General features: G+C 45.6%; 1 protein-coding gene and 1 long non-coding RNA gene across 4 annotated transcripts in view; one reads left to right on the forward strand and one right to left on the reverse strand.

Moving 5' to 3' along the window:
- Positions 1 to 226: 226 nt before the first annotated feature.
- LOC133345427 (uncharacterized) lies at positions 227 to 4,594 on the forward strand. Its single transcript, XR_009755441.1, has 3 exons — positions 227 to 287; positions 3,992 to 4,050; positions 4,392 to 4,594. It is a non-coding gene; the product is annotated as an uncharacterized LOC133345427 (long non-coding RNA).
- A 9,312-nt stretch (positions 4,595 to 13,906) lies between these two features.
- The window catches only part of ZFYVE27 (zinc finger FYVE-type containing 27), a 58,278-nt gene continuing 53,529 nt past the window's right edge, over positions 13,907 to 18,655 (reverse strand). For 2 of the 3 annotated variants that reach the window (XM_061556505.1, XM_061556507.1), the window contains one exon: positions 13,907 to 18,193. In XM_061556505.1, coding sequence (XP_061412489.1) covers positions 18,126 to 18,193 — 68 coding nt within the window. In that variant the 3' untranslated portion in view covers positions 13,907 to 18,125. The remainder of the gene's footprint in view (positions 18,194 to 18,655) is intronic. The other variant, XR_009755455.1, reaches the window with a different exon arrangement.

Raw genomic sequence — 18,655 nt, forward strand, 5'->3', positions numbered from 1 at the left:
GTTAACGGTTTTTCGGTTAACGATTTGCCTCCCATCGGACCCCATTGTTTCGACCAACGTTAACATCTTGATTAACGGCAATGTTGACGTTTTGCACGCGGCCGCCAAATTTGTCCAAACCGAGCACTCATAAGTGAGCTGAGCCATTGACCTCCGCCAATCACCTAATTGCTACATTCGATTAACAGTGATTTCGGTTAACAGTAGTTTCCGTGGAACGGATTAAAAACGTTAACCGAGGGAACTACTGTCGTCTATTGCACTATCCAATCAATCGTTTGTATGTGGTGAGTGTTAAATATATATTTTTATAAATACAGCTAGCTCTCCTGGTTGATTGGCCTCTAAATAGACGAGCGTTGGATGTATCTGACGTCCGTGAACCGTTGAAGAATGTGCGATCAGATGTGAATGTGTTTGCGAACTTTCATACCGGTGTTGTCTCCCTATTCGAATGCAAGAGCGTCCGAGGCATCGTTCTTCAAGGAAGACGTTTAATTTCGGAAGTTTTCCATATTTTCATCCTGTAAAAGGCAGCTCTTACCTCTTCAGCTGTGACATCTGGAACCTCTTCCCTCCTCAACTGAAAAAATTAAATAGATTTTTTTTTGCCTATGAAGATCTGCGTAAAATTCCTCTACTAGTTTTACGATTCTGTCTCTATTATGCATGCATTATATATGGTTCCATTGAACAGGTCCTGGGTCTCCCCTAGGTCTACTCAGTCTCAAATGAGTACCTGGTGCGATGTGTAAAAACATCGCCACTAGGGAGACAAAGGTGGCCGGGTGTGGTGCTGGCCACCCACACTATCATGTGCCGTGCCGGCCTTCATAAACTAAACTATTTTTTGTTTGACCAGGTAAAGCCCACTAAGTTGTATAGCTATTTTCAGAAGCTACCTGACCACAAATGATAGCTCAACGAAGTGGCTTATCACGTGGAAATTTACATCAGCCAAATAATTTAAACGCATGTTTCTAAATGTTGTGGAGGGAAAAAAACTGGAGGACCCCGAGAAAAATCCACGCGACCACGGGGAAAACATACAAACTCCAAATAGACAGGCGTCGGGATCGGGATCGGGATCGAATCCACAACCTCCTGTATACCAGGCGAGGTAGTTAACATTTCGCCACCTCGGCGCCAACAGCACTTGCCCCAACAGTCTGTTAAGGCTATACGGGAGACCTTTGTCTTTGTTCATCTGATTCTGTCAGGGCTACTCTGGTGCAGTGTATCAATCACCAACTTCTTTTCTTGCTGCTTCCATTCCCCTCTTGCTTGTTTCGGGCATGTCGAAATATCATTTGCAGGATAAATTATTGAAAATTTATTTTTTAGAAAATATTGAAATGCACCTGTTTGCTTTACAAAAAGAGATTGCACGCACGGTTAATCCTTTTTACCCCCAACATGGAATAATAACCAGCATTGAAATAAATATTACATACTGGTACCTTGCAAAATTCGCTAAATTAAAATCAGTCGACGCCCTCAAATAGCCAGAGGCTCTCTGTCACCGTGTTTCACTGAGAGACAGGAAGAGCAACGCGCGGATTGGAGAACGTACGCAAAGTCATTGCTCCCGTTACCGTGCCATGAGATGGGGTGATTTTTTATTATTTTATTATTTTATTTTATTTTTATTAATTTTAATTTCATTTTTTTACCTACGTGACTTTACCGAAAAAACTACAAGTATGAATCCTTGCAGTCACGAAAGCTTCAAATCTAGAATGAGATGGGGACTTTGGCCGAGATCCATGGAAAGTGGCAGCCAGATGAGTCAAACGCACGCGGGAGATTGAGCGTTGAAATCATCCCGCGTGCAGGATCGGGATGGATCGTTAGCGTCGCAAGCTGCACGATATGTGACGGCGGTTTGGGGAGGTCAGCATCCAGCAGCGGAGAGATCAATGGCTGCTGCTGCTGATGATGATGATAATGATGATGAATAAAACGATCTGCTGTCATGAGTGAGTCACCCAGTTAACAACACGGGATGGGTTTGTTATAGAAACTACGTAAAGTAAGTCATAACATGCTCCGGTCTCAAATTATCTTTGCCATTCCTGTCAGCCCAACCGAATCAAATAGGCAATAACAAAGTGCTGCCCCATTAAATGTTGCTTCTGACTGACCTCTCTTTATTTTATTTTGCTTTTGGGGGGGGGGCAGGAAAAGCTCCCGATATCGCTCGGCTTTGATGTTGAAATTGTGTAAACTTTCTTTGTCAACGGACTTGAAGCACCTGCTGCGAGCCGACATGGGGGCACGAGGGTCAATTCCTATCCGGTGATCGAGCGATTATCCCAATCCAAATCCACGGCTTTAAAAATAAATATATATACACAGCTACGCGTATTACCTAATCGTGTATCTGACATTCGCATGCGGAAATCAGTTTTGTTTTGTCCGGCGGGAGGCGGTGGCGTCGGGGGGGGGGGGGGGGGGGTGATAACAGCCTCGCAATGATTAATAGCACCGTTTAAGATTTCAAAAACTCCTACGGCTTAATTACACACCAATTATATTTATACGAGGGGTAAAGCCGAGATGCGTAGAGTTAGCGACGTGAGACAGAAAAATTGCGCACCAAACGGGGTGATTTAAAGCCGCGTCTAGCATTCTGCACGGGGCAGCAGCGAAACACCGCAAGAGAGCCGAAGAAACCCTCAATTGGCGTGCGTTTCGCCGCCCCCCCCCCCAGCCCCCCTCCCAGCCCCCCATTCCCCCCACCGGTTCTGTCGGAGACGAACGCCGGTCAAAGAAGTCGACGTTTTTGGGCACCTCGCGAATTGTGCGGCGAGCGCTCGGCTACCCACCGCCCCGCTTCCCTTTCAACCGCACACCCTTCTTCCATCAGTAAAGACACTCGGGGGGGGGGGTCCCGGTGGTGGGGGAGGGTCCCGGTGGGGGGGGGGGTCCCGGTGGTGGGGGGGGGGGTCCCGGTGGTGGGGGGGGGGGTCCCGGTGGTGGGGGGGGGGGGGGTCCCGGTGGTGGGGGGGGGGGTCCCGGTGGTGGGGGGGTCCCGGTGGTGGGGGGGGGTTTGGTGGGGGGGTGGTCCCAGTGGTAGAGGGGGTCCCGGTGGTGGGGGGGGGGTGTCCCGGTGGTGGGGGGGGGTCCCGGTGGGGGTGGGGGGGTCCCTGTGGGGGGGGGGTCCCGGTGGTGGGGGGGGGGGGTGTCCCGATGGTGGGGGGGGGTGTCCCGGTAGTGGGGGGGGGGGGTCCCGGTGGTGGGGGGGGGGGTGCTGGTGGGGGGGGTGTCCCGATGGTGGGGGGGGTGTCCCGGTAGTGGGGGGGGGTCCCGGTGGTGGGGGGGGGGTGTCCCGATGGTGGGGGGGGGGTCCCGGTGGTGGGGGGGGGGGTGTCTCGGTGGTGGGGGGGGGGTCCCGGTGGTGGGTGGGTGGGGGGGTCCCGTACAACAAGCGCCGCTTGAACAAGCAAAACATCGGGGGCATTAGCGCAACGGCGTGGCATTTCACAAATAGCTGCAGCGTGACTCCTCCACACGGCGGCTCACGGCGCTTACTGGAGTCTGCCGCCATATGAGGGCATTCGCACGACGTCGGCCGTGGCACGCGGCGAGTTTCTCAAAATGTCGAGCACGTGCCCCGAAGTGACTGCAGATTTCAAGAGAAAAAAACCGAGGGCTTTTGTTTGCAAGAGCCTGTCAAAGGTTACGCGCGTTTTACCGGGAGCTCGGCGATTGCGCCCGGCTTGTCGTCGGGCACAAACGATGGCACGGCGAGACAAAATATGACAATTTTTTAAATGCCGTACCACTGAAATGCGAGATCGAGGAGATTGCTAGTATTGTTATTGTTATCGCCGGTGTTGTAGGTATTAACGTGAAGGAATGTAGCTTCCCTAAGAGTTGCCCAATAAGCGTAAAAAAAAAATCGGTATAAAAACTGCGTATTAAATTACGTCTCGCGTGAAGAAACGGAGGATCGCGGTAATGTATTAAAATCAATTTGTCTTCGCAGGTGACTCTGTAAGACGTTACTGGAGGAACTCCACTCTTGTTAGGTTCCGTGACCTTCAGGTGCGTTAGCAAAACCAAATCCGACACGAAGCCGAGACCAATTTTGCAACAAAAAATACAAAAGTTCGAACAAATGTAATCAGTGTTGCACGGTTACCCGCGCTTGTAATTCATAACAGCGTCTGATTAATGCTTTTGCCATTGTTTCCACGACCCCTGCCTGCAGCTACTACAACGGCACAATGTTATTATTTAGAACAAAATCCGCCGGCTCCCAATCGGACTCTGCCATCTTCCATCACTCAGCAGGCTGACAAGGGATTTGTTCTGACTTCTGATTCCTATCAGTTCTCATCTTACCATGAAGAGGGCTGGAATGCGTGTTTTTTCTTCTTTTCTAGGAGGGAGCTTTCAGCAGCCAGCTTCATGCACGACCACCGGATTCTACGAAAAAGTGTCGGACGTCATGCGAAAAATCACGACTGCACATTTTTATATGATTATTATTTTCATATATATATCGCCGACGTACCACGCTTCTGATGTGCGTACATTGTACATGATAGGCCATTGTTTGTATACAGATATGTTCAATCAATTTGGGGGGGGGTTGTCTCACAATGTACTCAATAATATATTTCAAAGTCGTTTTCATCCCACATTCGATTAAACGCATCCCGACAGACAAGATAAACTCGTCTTCCGCACTGATGAAAAAAGCAGCTTCTGTAGGGTGACGGTGGCGATGGTGGCGTTGATTGAGAATATGTTTTAATGACTGCGGGTTCAATAAGAGTCGACTAATCCCCTTCTACGTAAATTGAAACATGGAACAAATCACGTTTCGGAATCGTGGGATGAAGTGACGACTTTGTAGCTTTTCGCGCTTGTGCTGTTTGGCTTCTCCCGTCTGTTGTCGAGGTCGTACCGCGCACTGTTCAGCACGACGTCCGACGTTTTGCACCACGTGCTGTGCGCTTCTTCGGGAACTGAACACAGAAAGCGAAATGTCGGATAACATGCTAACACACACGCGACACGCCCCAGAAACGTATCGGACCGTAGGCAGGAAATCCGCTTTGGGTTACCAGCAGATATAATGTGGAGTCATTGCATTAAAGTTGAAATCGACGCGCGTCATGCGTTAAGATGAAACGTTAAAAAGATATGCAACTGGAGTCGTACTTTTGTTCTCTCTCGATAAAGCTCCATGAGCAATTTCAAGTGGCCCATAGGAATGGCACCATATATGTCGTGCGTGTGTGTACGTGTGTGGGGAGCGGTGGTGGAGCGGTTAGCGCGCTGCGCTACGAACCCGGCGACCCGAGTTCGATTCCCGCTCACGGCCAACACCGGTGACGATTATCTGAACCGGTCCTGGGCCTCCCCTAGGTTGAATCAGCCTCAAATGAGTACCTGGTACGATGCGTAAACATCGCTACTATGGAGACAAAGGCGGCCAGGCGTGGTGTTGGCCACGCACCCTCTCGTGTGCTAACAGCACTTGCCTCAACAGTCTATTAAGGCTATACGGGGGATATTTGTCAGTGTGTGCTCGCTAACGGCTCTTGCCCCAACAGTCTATTGAGACCATAGAGGCGGTCTTTGTCCGTGAGTACCTGGTGCGATGTGTAAATATGGACCACCAGGGAGACAAAGGCGGCCGGGCGTGAGGCTGGCGACCCCCATCCCCCCTCGTGTGCCGTGCCGGCCGTCATAGGTGCTCGATAACAGCACTTTCCCCAACAGTGTGTTACAGACTATACAGGGGATCTTTGTCTGCCTTTGAACCCCGCTGCCACCAATTTTTTGTTTCCAAGAAATTTCACTTTTTTCGGCTAAGAAACCCATTTTTTTTGTTGTTGTCTGGTTCTGGCCGGTCGCATCAAAGCGCTGCTGTATCAACTCAAATTGCTGGAGAGCGCCGCCGCAGTGCAAACAGCGGCACACGTCGGCGACGTGGATGGCAGAGGGGCGAATGGAAGAGCCGTTAGAATTGCGCATCGCTCAGTCGTTGGGGCTCACCTATATACCATCGCAGCTATGATGAGGCGTCGTCAGTGCTTGGTTCCCCCGTTGTCCATCGTATTCATTGGATCGACCTAGAGGCTTTCAAGTTTCAAGTTTCATTTATTAGGTATAGCCCTGTGAGCCATGCGGCTCTTAAGTCGGGTGCAACCACAACAAACAAAATATGAACACAGAACATCCCAAAGGGACGACGCGCAACAGAAACACCCTGGAATAAACCAGCAAATGTTCAAAAAAAAAACGTATTAAAACGCTGTGTGCAAAAATCACAATGTGGTGCAAGCCCACAACAACCATAAGACAATTTAGATTAACCATATGTTTTGGAATCACCAAAATAAAGCTATAAAAACAATGTAACAACTGCAATCATAGCAACTATGATTTAAAGTTAACAATAAACGATATGCAGTTTATCGTTAAACGGCGCTCTTTTAATTGTTACGCAAGTTGCGCAGGTTTTCGCGGTTGTCCTGCGTAGCGCGCTTTCAGACGCGCTTCTGCGACCGTCTGGAACGCTCTTCCTTCTGATGTTCGGAAGCCTCTGGGAGCTATGCACTTTTAAATCACCGAGATTGAAAACTCATTTCTTTAGAACTGCTTTTTGTGTTTAGTTTGCAGCCCTTCCTCCCGCTTGGTTGGCTACGTACGGTGCGAAAGAAGCTCAAAATACATGCGTACATACGCAGCTCACCGATGTGTTGTCGGGTCACACCGCGTGTTCTTGGGCACAATGTCCGACGTTTTGCTCCACGCGCTCCACATGCTTGGAGATTTTTTTTCAGGAACTGATGAAGTGTTATAATTTTTTTTTTTTAAACCCCCATGTTCTGGAGTCTCGAGATTTAGTGCATGGGAAGCACGGTATAAACAATCACCCGACTGCGTTCAGTTTCTGAGGAAGCACGTGGAGAAAAACGTCGGACATCAAAACGTACTGCCCAGAATGGTGACTTATGATCACACATCCCGCATGACTGACAATTGCCTTTAGCCAGCAGTCGATTAGTAAAACGCTGAAAATAATTACCTTCATTATACACTACCATACCTTGCATTACGTACATTACGTTTTGTATATAATGTACCAAGCCCTCTATATTTGTAGAAAGACCTGTAATTGTTGTTTTGAATCATCACACTCATGGACTGAGTTATTAGATTTGTATGCAATGATGACCTGCGGCATGGCTTTATGATCAAGGCAATGGATATTTCACTGAAATTGAATCCTTGCTGGTGCGCATTATTGTGCAGCGTACAAATAACTAAGGAACAGAACAACTATGTTAATACGCTCACGGGGCAGCACAAGTCATGACACCACTTTGAGATCAATCGCCCTGTGTTACGTTATCCAAATTCAACGTAAATGCGAACATGGGCAATGGTATTCGAATTCCAATCTGCTCAAGACACAATTTCTAAAAGAAACATTACATTTGCGAGTAATTACGCAGCTCTCTGCTATGTTATCATAAAAGGTCACAGCGCACATTATTTAATTTCCAGTCGTTGAGGTCATGTTTTTCTTTGCAGTGGTTGAGTGTAAATTACTCGGCGCCATTCTAAAATGTACCCTCATACGAGTGGCTGATGTTGTCGTCGCAAATAACCACGTGTTATGTTTAAATAAGGATTTCGATGCGACCACAGCTGCTGTTTTAACCGTAATAGCTGTTGAATTATCTAAAGTGTTATTAGCGAAAATAAATTTTGCCTTTTAACAAAAATGCTTTCTAATTAATCACAGTCGTGTTTTAAACAGCACACTGTGTAGATGTGAGCGGGGTTTTTTTTTCCTTTTGCTATTTAGAATACGCGTAAACCCCACCTCCGATTATCACGGTTGGCTACGTACGGTGCGAAAGAAATTAAACAGACACGCGAAATGTTTACTTTACATGGGCTTTCTTTCCACGTTAAATCGGTCCGAAGAATTGAGACATTTACGAAAAAATGTCATTGCTTCTTAAACGTTTCACCAAATCCCATATTTAATATCGAACATTCCTCATCGGTCAGCTCATCCAATGGACGTAAATAAACACATACCACTGACCATTCATGATGACATTCTCGGGGCTCCAGTGGAACAAAAGCGGTTAAGTGTGACAAACCACATGGGCGGCTCGGCGAGAGCGTCTTGTTACGGCACATTCAATGAAAACGCTCTCACGCCAAAATTAAATGCAGTTCGTAGTATTTTAAATTACGCCGAGGATAGTCAGCCGGGGGGAATATTTTCCGTGCGTGGTTAGCGCGCACTGAACTTGCGAACCAGACGGAGGCAATGAGGCGAATTCAAAGAGTGAGGCGAGTTTCTTCAAGTTCCCAAGCGCCTCGGTCTATCCAGCCAGCAGCACACAAAATGGGTTCATCACGGTTCGTCGATGGGCAGTTCGTGTGTGGTGGGGTAAAGTGTGGGGACTCACACCTCCTGGAAGAGTAGGCCAAATACCATGTACAGCTCCCTCGAGTGGAGCCCCCCTCCCGCCAGCAGTGTCGTGAGCCGGTCACCTGCAGGGCTGCACCTGAACCTATCTACATCGCGATTGAAATGGTCGGTCACACGCAGCAGCCATTGCAGCTCCATTAACTTTCACTGAAGTATTAAGACGGATATGTTAACAAAATATTCTGCAGTGCTAAACGTAAGCACGCTCCATCTATGTTCAGTGCGTACTGTCTAGTAGAACACAACGTAGATTTCTCACGTGAAGCTGCTGGATGAAAATCAGCACTGCGCAACGTTCAATAAACCCTGATATTTATACGAGACTCAATATGAGACACCGCAGAACCAAGCGAATTATAGTGATCACGATTTGAAGGTCACGGGATAAATCCAATTGTCATTTTCATTTATATATGTTTTTTTAACGTGTCTATTCATGCCAGCTGCGATAGAACTCGAACTCTCATCTCAGTAAACCAAACCCAATCTCTCTCCTTTCTCCCATGTTGCCCCGTTCTTCAGTTGGGGGTGTGCACAGGTTTGTCGTGGGGGCAGCAACGGCGGTGAATGGGTCAAGTCAGATGTGTTGAGAGTTTAATTGAGCCATTCCAATGCGGAGGGAGGTTGTTGACCACAGGGTGTATATACCCGCAACACTATTGGCTCCCAGAAACTCTTTTCAATTGGAAGGGAGGAAAATTTCATGAAAGATGTCCGTTTGTTTCATTTGCCGGTGTCTCCAACCGCGTCATCTTCTTCCTTATTCTACAGGATGGTCCAGATGTCTTGTGACACCCCCCCCCTTCCCCCCACACAAATAATGTAACCCCAATGTTTTTCCCTTTTCATATTCCTTTCTGTTTTAAATAAACCACCTTACTTTCAAAATATTAAGTTTTTAAGAATTCAATTTGTGGGGGGGGGGGGGGGGTTATCACATGCCATCTGGACTACCCTCAACACGCAGTGCGATCGTATTGGGTATGTAACGATGCATCGACGAAAACGACGGTGTTACGTGATTCTAATAATACCTTTAATGGGTCGCACGGGTCAACTGACATTAGCAAAGCAGGTGTCGAGCATAAACTGCGTAATTAACTTTTAAATGTTGTGGTTTCACTTCCAGAAGTGAATCTTAGTTTGGGAAATAGCGTTTGATTATTTTTAACGATTCTTAAGCTGAAACACACGCATAAACATCACGGGTGTAAAAAATAATTTATATTTAAGGGGTGTATATACTGCTTTCTCCCGATATTAGGAAGCCACTAGAGCGATGCAATGTCTACTCGAGGTTGAAAACTAATTTCTTGAGAACTGCGTTTTGTGTTGGCTACGTACGGTGCGAAAGAAGTTCAACATTCAACGTAAGTAATGTATTTATTTGACTCCCTCCAGCCACTGGATGCCGCTACATTTGCACGAAGTAAACAACGAAAATAGATTCGACACAATTGTGTCGTAACCGTGCAGAATGTTGTTATTCTTGACGGCGGCGAATGGAATGTTATCGCAATTATTGAGATTAAACGCAAGAAAACACGGACAAAATACTTCTTACCTTGCCAGCTGTTGGTCCGACTGGCTTCTGTAGGTTACAGGTCGAATTAAGTAACCTGTGGCGAGGTTTATGACGGGAGAAAAGCACGTGCGTTTTGTTAAGATCCCTTTATGCGATTGCCAATGCATGAACCAACAGATGTCTTTCCGCGAGACAGCCAATTTAATGCCTTAGATACCAGAGGACCATAAATAATGCTAATCGCTTCCAAAGGTTCTCATTCATTCTCGGCCACTTAAAGTTTTCATTTAAGTAAGATGGAAATTACCGAAATATTTAATGAGTCACGCAAAAAAAGTGTCAGTTTATGAGTTGGTCAGCTGGAAAACATTACGGCGCTCATCAAAAACACTTGGCCGAGCCTTCTTGATCGAGAAGTGAGAAGTTTGCGCCTGAAGAAAATAAAAGCGGGTATGTGTATCTATCCCTGCACGCGTGAAACAACAACAACAACCGCACAAGTACCACCCCCCCCCCCCCCCCCCCAAAACTTGCAAACGTACACACTTCACGCTATGCGCACACAAACAACACTCCCCCACACGTAGTTTTTATTTACACAATACTTACTCCTCTTCATCCCCGATGGGACTTAAGGCTACAATGAGCCATCTCTCATATTCTTAGGTTTTTTCGGTAAAGTCACGGAGGTAAAAAATTTAAATTAACAAAAATTTATAAAAGTAAAATTAAAATAAAATTTTAAATCACGATAGCTGTATCACTTGATACAGATATCGTGCTGTGACGGTTCCACCTGAAGACGGAAGCTTGTGTTGCCTCCGAAACGTCGTGATTTTTATTTTATTTTTATTTTACTTTTATTAATTTTAATTTTTTACCTACGTGACTTTACCGAAAAAACCTAAGAATATGAATCCTTGCAGTCACGAAAACTTCAAATCTCGAGCCATCTCTCTTTCTCTCCATATTTTCATGTCCTTTGGCTCCGTGTTGTGCCTCTCACCATCGCGTCTTCATCTCGCCAGGCTCTATCGGTGACGGTGTTTCGTCGGGTGGTTTTTGGCCTCTTCGATTTTCTTTTGCCCGGGCGGGGGGGGGGGCTCCATCTCAGAGGAATTGTAGGGATGCGGTTACCGTTCCATTCTATAGAAATGGCCTGTCCATCGCAGTCTTCGTTGTTCGATCTCCGTCGCGATGTTCCTCGCTTCGGCTCCTCGCGGACAATTCACGTTTGTAAATTTTGTTTGGCCAAAATATACCGCAGATATTTCTGAGGCATTCATTGAGGAAGGGTCCTCTCGACCTTTGAACACAATCTGTACCCTTGACTTACGCAGCCGTTCTCGTCAATATAGAACGTACACAATAATGTTAATAAGAAGCAGATATTGTAGCCCACGACTTTACCAAAAAGCGACGACCTTCCCCCAAAGATGGGGGGATAGAAGATCGTCTCCACGACTGCTGACCCCAGCAAAATGTTTTTTTTTAATCCAATCAACAAACATATTTCATGTCTGTCAACCCCCTTATCAGTGCCTATCTTACTACAGACCAATTCAGACCTTATTGGTCACCCTGTGCCCTTATAAATCTCAACTTTCATCCTACCAAGTCCCATCATAAGGGAGAAACACAAACAAATAGACAAACACATTTTTGCCCGTATTGAAACGGGCTGTACGCCGTATGGAACCGAAATCTCAATTTCTTTGAACAAGAATACGGGGAAACCGTATGGGTCGATATTTGTATCCATTCATTCACCAGCTGATTTATCAAATCAAAATAAGCAGACAATCAGGATTTTCTCTCCTCATAATTTATCTCTACAACAGCAGCCGCCATTCGCCGCCAAGTGCCGGTGACGTCCCCACGGCACCTGTGCCAGGCTATGTGCACTTTAAGGCCACGTGAAGTGTCGAACGCTCGCTGGCAGTAGGTTTACGGGTCAGACCCAGGTGCCCATGGGTTGACTAACTGAGATGACTGGCAGATGCGCCACCTGTGCCCCATAATGTGCCAACTTCCTGTGCTTTAGCCACTCGGCGCTCCGCTCGTTGTTGTGAGCATCACTCCTCGATATACACGCAAAAAAAGCTTTTTTAACCAATAATATCGCCCCCCCCCCCCCCCCCCCACTCTGGGAGTGCTTTATTTCAGCTGAATCGGTTTAAGACTGGCACAAACCTCTGGACCGGTTTCGACATTCACCTTTATAACATCAGCGATCAGGATTGCCCTGCCAGGTATGTATCGGCAAGGACGTTCTCTGTTAGACATTGATCCTAGTTCGACGATACGTTATACTGGTAGTAACCACCTGGTTCCACCAGCCCACAGGGGATTATTGTGTCCGTCCGTCCGTCGTGCATCCAAAAATGGGAGGGGTAGGGCTGGATGGAGAGGGCAGGGTGGGGAGGGGAGGGTGTGGAGGGGCTGGGTGGGGAGGGTGGGGCTGGGTGGGGAGGGGCTGGACACCCCGTGGTGCCCTTATAAAACTCAACGTTTAACCTACTCACGCCGGCTTGTGCCCGCCCTCACAGTCGGGCATATTTGCGGAATACACCACGCCGCCGTTGACCCTGCAGGCCATTGACCGTGCAACCCAATGTTCCTACCAGCTCCCTCCACAGGAGTGTTATAAAACACAAACCACGACGGAGATTTTCTCAACCACATACTTTGATTTGCGCAGACCTTTAGAATTACTCCGTCCAGGGTTATTCAAACTCCAGTCCTCTCCGCGTTACAAATCTACTCCCCATTCAAACTAACTGGTTTCATTCTAGATTTGAAGCTTTCGTGACTGCAAGGATTCATACTCTTAGGTTTTTTTTCGGTAAAGTCACGTAGGTAAAAATAATTAATAGAAATAATAGAAATAATAATAGAAATAATAGAAATAAAATAATAAATCACGACGTTTCGGAGCCAAACACAAGTCTCCGTCATCAGGTGGGATCGTCACAGCTAAATTTACAGTTAAATTTACTGTAAATTTAGCTGTAACGATCCCACCTGATGACGGAGACTTGTGTTGCCTCCGAAACGTCGTGATTTATTATTTTATTTCTATTTCTAATTTACTGTAAATTTAGCTGTGACGATCCCACCTGATGACGGAGACTTGTGTTGCATTGTGTTGACTTGTGTTGCCTCCGAAACGTCGTGATTTATTATTTTATTTCTATTATTATTTTTATTATTTATTTTTACCGACGTGACTTTACCGAAAAAAACCCAAGAGTATAACTGGTTCCACCCTGCACGCGCCCGATGATTGTTAAACACGCCCCATGTAACGCGCTAATAATTCAATTAACGCCGCTTTATAAGAGCCTATTCAACTAAAATTGAGCGTGTAGCACGTGACGCAGGCAGCGTCAATTGCTCAGCGCGCCACGTGGGACGTGTTGAGCAATCATCGGGCGCGTGCAGCGCGGAACGAGTTGATGTGTATTTGAATTGGAGCAGTAAATCGTGAGGATTGGGGTCCAGGGAATCCCCGCCTTAATCCTTCCGTTGACGAAATGTAACACGACACCTGCTTTCTCGCGTTTTGGTGTTTAGATTTAGGGGTTAAACAGTTTGCAAACGACGTGCTTCCATCTCAAGGGATGATCCGGGTGAAAGATTTAAAAGCAAAAGGTATTAGGGTTACGGGTTTAAGTAAAAGTAGTGCCTTAGACCCGCTCTTCTTACCGCTGCATCTACCCCACGCCCCCCACCCCTAAGCGGCGCTTATCCTAAAGCATTTAAAACATACCTTGTGAACTCTATTCAGTCTTTCACCATCATCACAGTGACGAGAGTGGAGCAATGGCACGATACCGAAGATACCGTCGGTCAAGAACGGCGCGCGGGGGAGACGTCGTGGGAGATTTTTTTGTTTTCGTAATTTTATTTGGAAACGTTAAAATGTGTACGAGCACACAGTCGGGAGGGGGGGGGGGGCATAAATTATTGGCAAAGAACAACAGCCATGCCTTGGTGTGCACACGCACAATAAACGAACGCATTGACAGAAACAGAGGGGTTCAGAACAGAGAAATCCAAACTCAAACCCTCCCCCCTCCCCCTCAAATCGTTATAAAAAACCTTAAAACGTAACTCTTATAAATTATTGTACAATTTAACTTCACGCCGACGTTCTGCGCGGATTAACGTCGCCATTACTACGTTTCGCGTAACATAATCACGTAACTGTGATTATACACAAGCCTTGTTGCAACAATAAAGGGGGTAACGAAAAAGTACATTTTAATGCAATAAAAGAAAATGATCGCCAGGGGAATCGTTCGGTTACTTTTTGATTACTCGCGCAATCTCAAGAAAGGTCACGGTTTCAATCGGTGTGTAAAGTGTCCACAATCATTACAGTATTTTGATAAATCACGTATTGCGCTTACTGTAAATACCACAAGGTGTACGAACGTTGACGTCGTGCAGGGAACTGTGTCTGCTAAGGTGCTGGTTAAGAAACACAAATTAATCGCAAAAAAAACTGAATCAGAAAACGGCGTCAAGATACTGTGCAAATTAGCCACGTACACAGGACATCCATTACCGGCGAGACAAAGTAGCGTGATGGTTTATTCCAGTGTTGCTTTGACTTTCATTTCACAGGCAAACAAAACTCTTAAATTCCCTCCTCCAACCACCACTACCTAAAATTCCTGGGGCTTTAAATAAAAAAATGCACTTCCATGAACTTTCTGCGACTTTTTTTTCAATTGTTTACACGCAATAGCTTCTTTCTTCACTCGATGTGCTGGGGAACATTTGTCTAAGTAAACATTGCACAGGAGCCAAAATGCTCTACAAAATCAAGCTGCTGAATGCATAGAGCTTCAAAAGCAAGAAGCACGTTTGTAAGACTAGAAGAAACGTTTTAAAATGGGGTGGGTGGAAATAAAACACAGATGTCACATTAAAGTTCGTGGGCATTTCACACCGTTCCCAAGTGTAAATTTTGCCTGTAAAGGCTAACGTTTTACAACAACAAAAAAAAATCAACTGGCACAACGCAAACTCTGTATCTGTAATAAAAAGGAGTAAAGCTAATTGTACATACGCTTTCTTTAAGTTTAATATCTGCACCAACGTTCTCGTAAATCAAAAATGGGACGATTCCGAAATAAAGAGATCACACCGACGCACCAAAGCGCGCAAGACGAGAAGGAAACCTTGCGTTAAACCTTTACGATTCATAAACACAAGTTAGCAACGCTTATCATAATAAAGTGTACGTTTAATTTTTGCACATGCATTCGATTGACTCCAAAAATCCATCCAATAAAGTGCCTGCACGTCGAGGCCTGGGTTTGATTATGCTCCATTTAAAAATCTGGACATACAGTACTCTATAAAAACAAATGTTTCTCGAGCACTTGACATGTCCTTCCCGTTAAAACGTAACTGTCAAGAAAAAAACAGCGGGGTTCCGTAGACAGCCAGGACAACACGGAGAGAGATATGTATTCAAAAAGAAAGCCAGTGCGCCACTGTAACATTTATTTATCTCTAAGAAAAAAATATGCATCTCATTTTGAAAACCTGCAATATGCAAAAGAACACATGCCCTCAATGGCAAACTCAAAATGTGGAACATTTAATGGACGGACTTAAAATTGGCAGATCAGAGCGCTTTCAATCTCGCCCCTCCCCCACAAATTAAATCGTTTCTGTGTGTCGCTTTGGTGTCATCCCTTGTCAAGAAAAAAAGCCTTCAAACATGCATCATGTACACCAAGTAACACTAAAAGTATGTTTTTTTTAATGCCATAAAACGTACTAACTACCCTGTTCTAGTTTGCAAAATATGCTGAAGAAATCAACGTGGGTAATCAGCCAATTAAGTTGAGCCTCAGCGTGATGGTGACACTTAATGTATGAACAATACGAGATTGGCGCGCGACACCTTATTGAACTGCTGTGTAACAGAAAGCTAGTATTGTTAACAAATTGACACATTTTAAAATGCATTTAAAATGTCTTTTACTGTAAAACAAAACGTTACTGTGTCCATGTGTCCACAAATGGTAACTGACAAGTTTGATGCTTCGGGCTGTCATTTGGCCGCTATAATAACAAAAACATTCGGTACACAAGCAGGCAACCACAATCACGTGACATCATAGGTGGCTTCATTTTTTAAATAACAAGAGGGCCCATAAATGAAAAGATATGCAATCATATATTCGTAAAAAAACAGCATAAAAGTATTGATATGGTAATGCCAAAGCTTTCTCAAAACGTATCCAACATATTATTGCATGTTCCCTCAGGTGGTGAATGCCTGCGTGCTTTAGTAAGCCTGGCAGCAAACCATTGGTTAACCAGCGAGGTCTACAGGAACACCAGTACAGATATTTAATTGGAATTCACTGAAACTGGACTTTTCAACACCTAATATTTTCTCCTCCCAAGAAAACTTGCCGCCAAAGTAAAACCGACTTAGACTAGCACGTGAAGACCGTTGGTGCTGCAGAAGGTTATTTTATATTGGCTAACAGATTGACCTTGTTTCAAAAAGCTTCATTTCACGATTCTCCAGCAAGAAAAAAAATGCGTTCGATGCACGCTATTGCGATATTTCAAATCCAAGTGGTATCTTCTTATCATTTCTTCAAAGCGTTTCTAGCTTCAGCACTTAACCGTAAAGTGGGTCCCCCCCCCCGCCAACCCCCATGGAAATTGCAACGTTACAATCGATTTACTCAGCAGCCAGGGGAACATTCACTGTGGCATACCACGTCGCAGCGTTTGGCAAAAAACAGTAACGGACCTGGAGTCCTGATCGTCCCCATTGCTCTCGCGACCCTTGTGCGCACGAATAACGGTCAGCAGAAAATTACGCCGCATTTATGAAGCAAGTTTTCGTGAAATTTGTATAGCGAATATGCGCCGTGTTTACTGCGGTTAAAGTGTGATGTACGGTGATTTTAATGATTTCACTCTTATATTTCATAAATATCGATATTTCGGTAAAGTTTCCCGTTAACATGGGTCACGATAAAAAATAAATCCGCTTCAATGACAACAAACTGCGAGGTTAAGTTCTCCATTCTTTGGATAGGGTGAGAGACACGCACGGACCGAAAATAAGCTAAACCAGGGGCCACAATTCACGTATCCAGGCAGGGGACAGTCCAGTTGAATATCATTCACGAATGCTTCGAGGTGCCATCGCCCACGAAGCTCTCAAAAGACTGGAAGCAAACGACCACTCTGTCGTGTCTGCAAGCACAGCATCGAAGAGCCGAAGCCCATGCATTTACAAACAATACCGGACTGAAATAGCATTCTGGTCTCCAACCGTAAATTGTTTCTGTACGAATCCACATCAGCACATGGGGGGGGGAGGGGGGTTACTGTTTAATAGTGTTTGCCACAAGCCCCATATGTAAAAGCAAGGATTTCTCATTTGAGCTATACATGTCACACACATGTCACACACATGGAATGCTTATTGCAGAATATCACTTCCCCACCCAACTCTCCCCCCCCCCGCAAACCCCTTGCGCCACTGCCATCCCCCCTTCAAATAAAAACCCACCACCGTTCTTGACAGAAATCTGAACAGAAAACAACAAAAAAGTTGTGACCGATTTACAGAAATCACGCAAAGAAGCGACACGCGTCCACGTGTGTGAAACAATAAACACCTGTGCAGGTTCAACTATCACAGTGGCCCGCATGTCAAACATTATTTAGACATTTTTTCAATGCACTTAAGCACTTTACCACCCATCCAAATGTCATCTAATACAGTATTCCACTGCCAGAAATGTATTATCAGCCCAAGGTGGCAACGTGTTGCGGCAAAAACGGCGCAGACTCTGGCAGGACGAAAGCAGTTCAAAGCAAACTCCACGTAACTTCATCTGTGCACAGAGGGAACTGCAGGTGAGAGGGTTAAGGGGGAGGCTGGCATTTCCTGCCATTTATCATCTTATCCACGAGGCTTCACGTGTCCAAGCGTCCTTCCCCCCCAGTCTGCGCAGTGTCTCTTTTAAAGCGTTCGACAGGATTATAGGGTCTGTTATCCGACGCAGACGGGGGAATCAAAGCTTCCACAGGTCCTGTCGTGACCCCGGCTGATCCAGTGTCTGTTTAGTACTTATTCAGCCGGCCGTAGCAGGTGTAGCAGACTTGCACCGTCTCCTTTTGGGCATCTGGAGCTGTTAAGATAAAGAAAAGATGTCACGTGCACGCGGAGATATGCACACAGACACATTTAACAGACGTGTTATATCAACGACAGTACTCTTAAATAAATCGACACTTACTCCGGCACAATTGAATTGCTGGTGCAAGAGATGTGTTTTAATTACGAATCGGCACATTAAAGATGTTATTTTATTCCACGGCCAACAGTATTGTTATGGTGTTATTGCTTGTAAAGGAACAATTAATCACGAGTCATGCTCAAGAGCCACAATCCTCCATGGTAGCTTTTAATGTATTTTTTATTAAATGAAGAAAAAAAATACTTCTGTATATTTTTCATACGCTACTCAAATTGTCAATGACCTCAGTTTCGCCGATTACTTTAGTTGAAGAGATTTGTGCACCCCAATACCAGATAAACAAAATAAACCAAAGCTTACGTTCATAATGGCCAGCAGGTGCATTAAGACGAT

This window comes from Lethenteron reissneri, chromosome 22 (genome assembly GCF_015708825.2).
Source record: "Lethenteron reissneri isolate LAM-NWPU_2019-01 chromosome 22, ASM1570882v1, whole genome shotgun sequence".
Taxonomy (NCBI): domain Eukaryota; kingdom Metazoa; phylum Chordata; class Hyperoartia; order Petromyzontiformes; family Petromyzontidae; genus Lethenteron; species Lethenteron reissneri.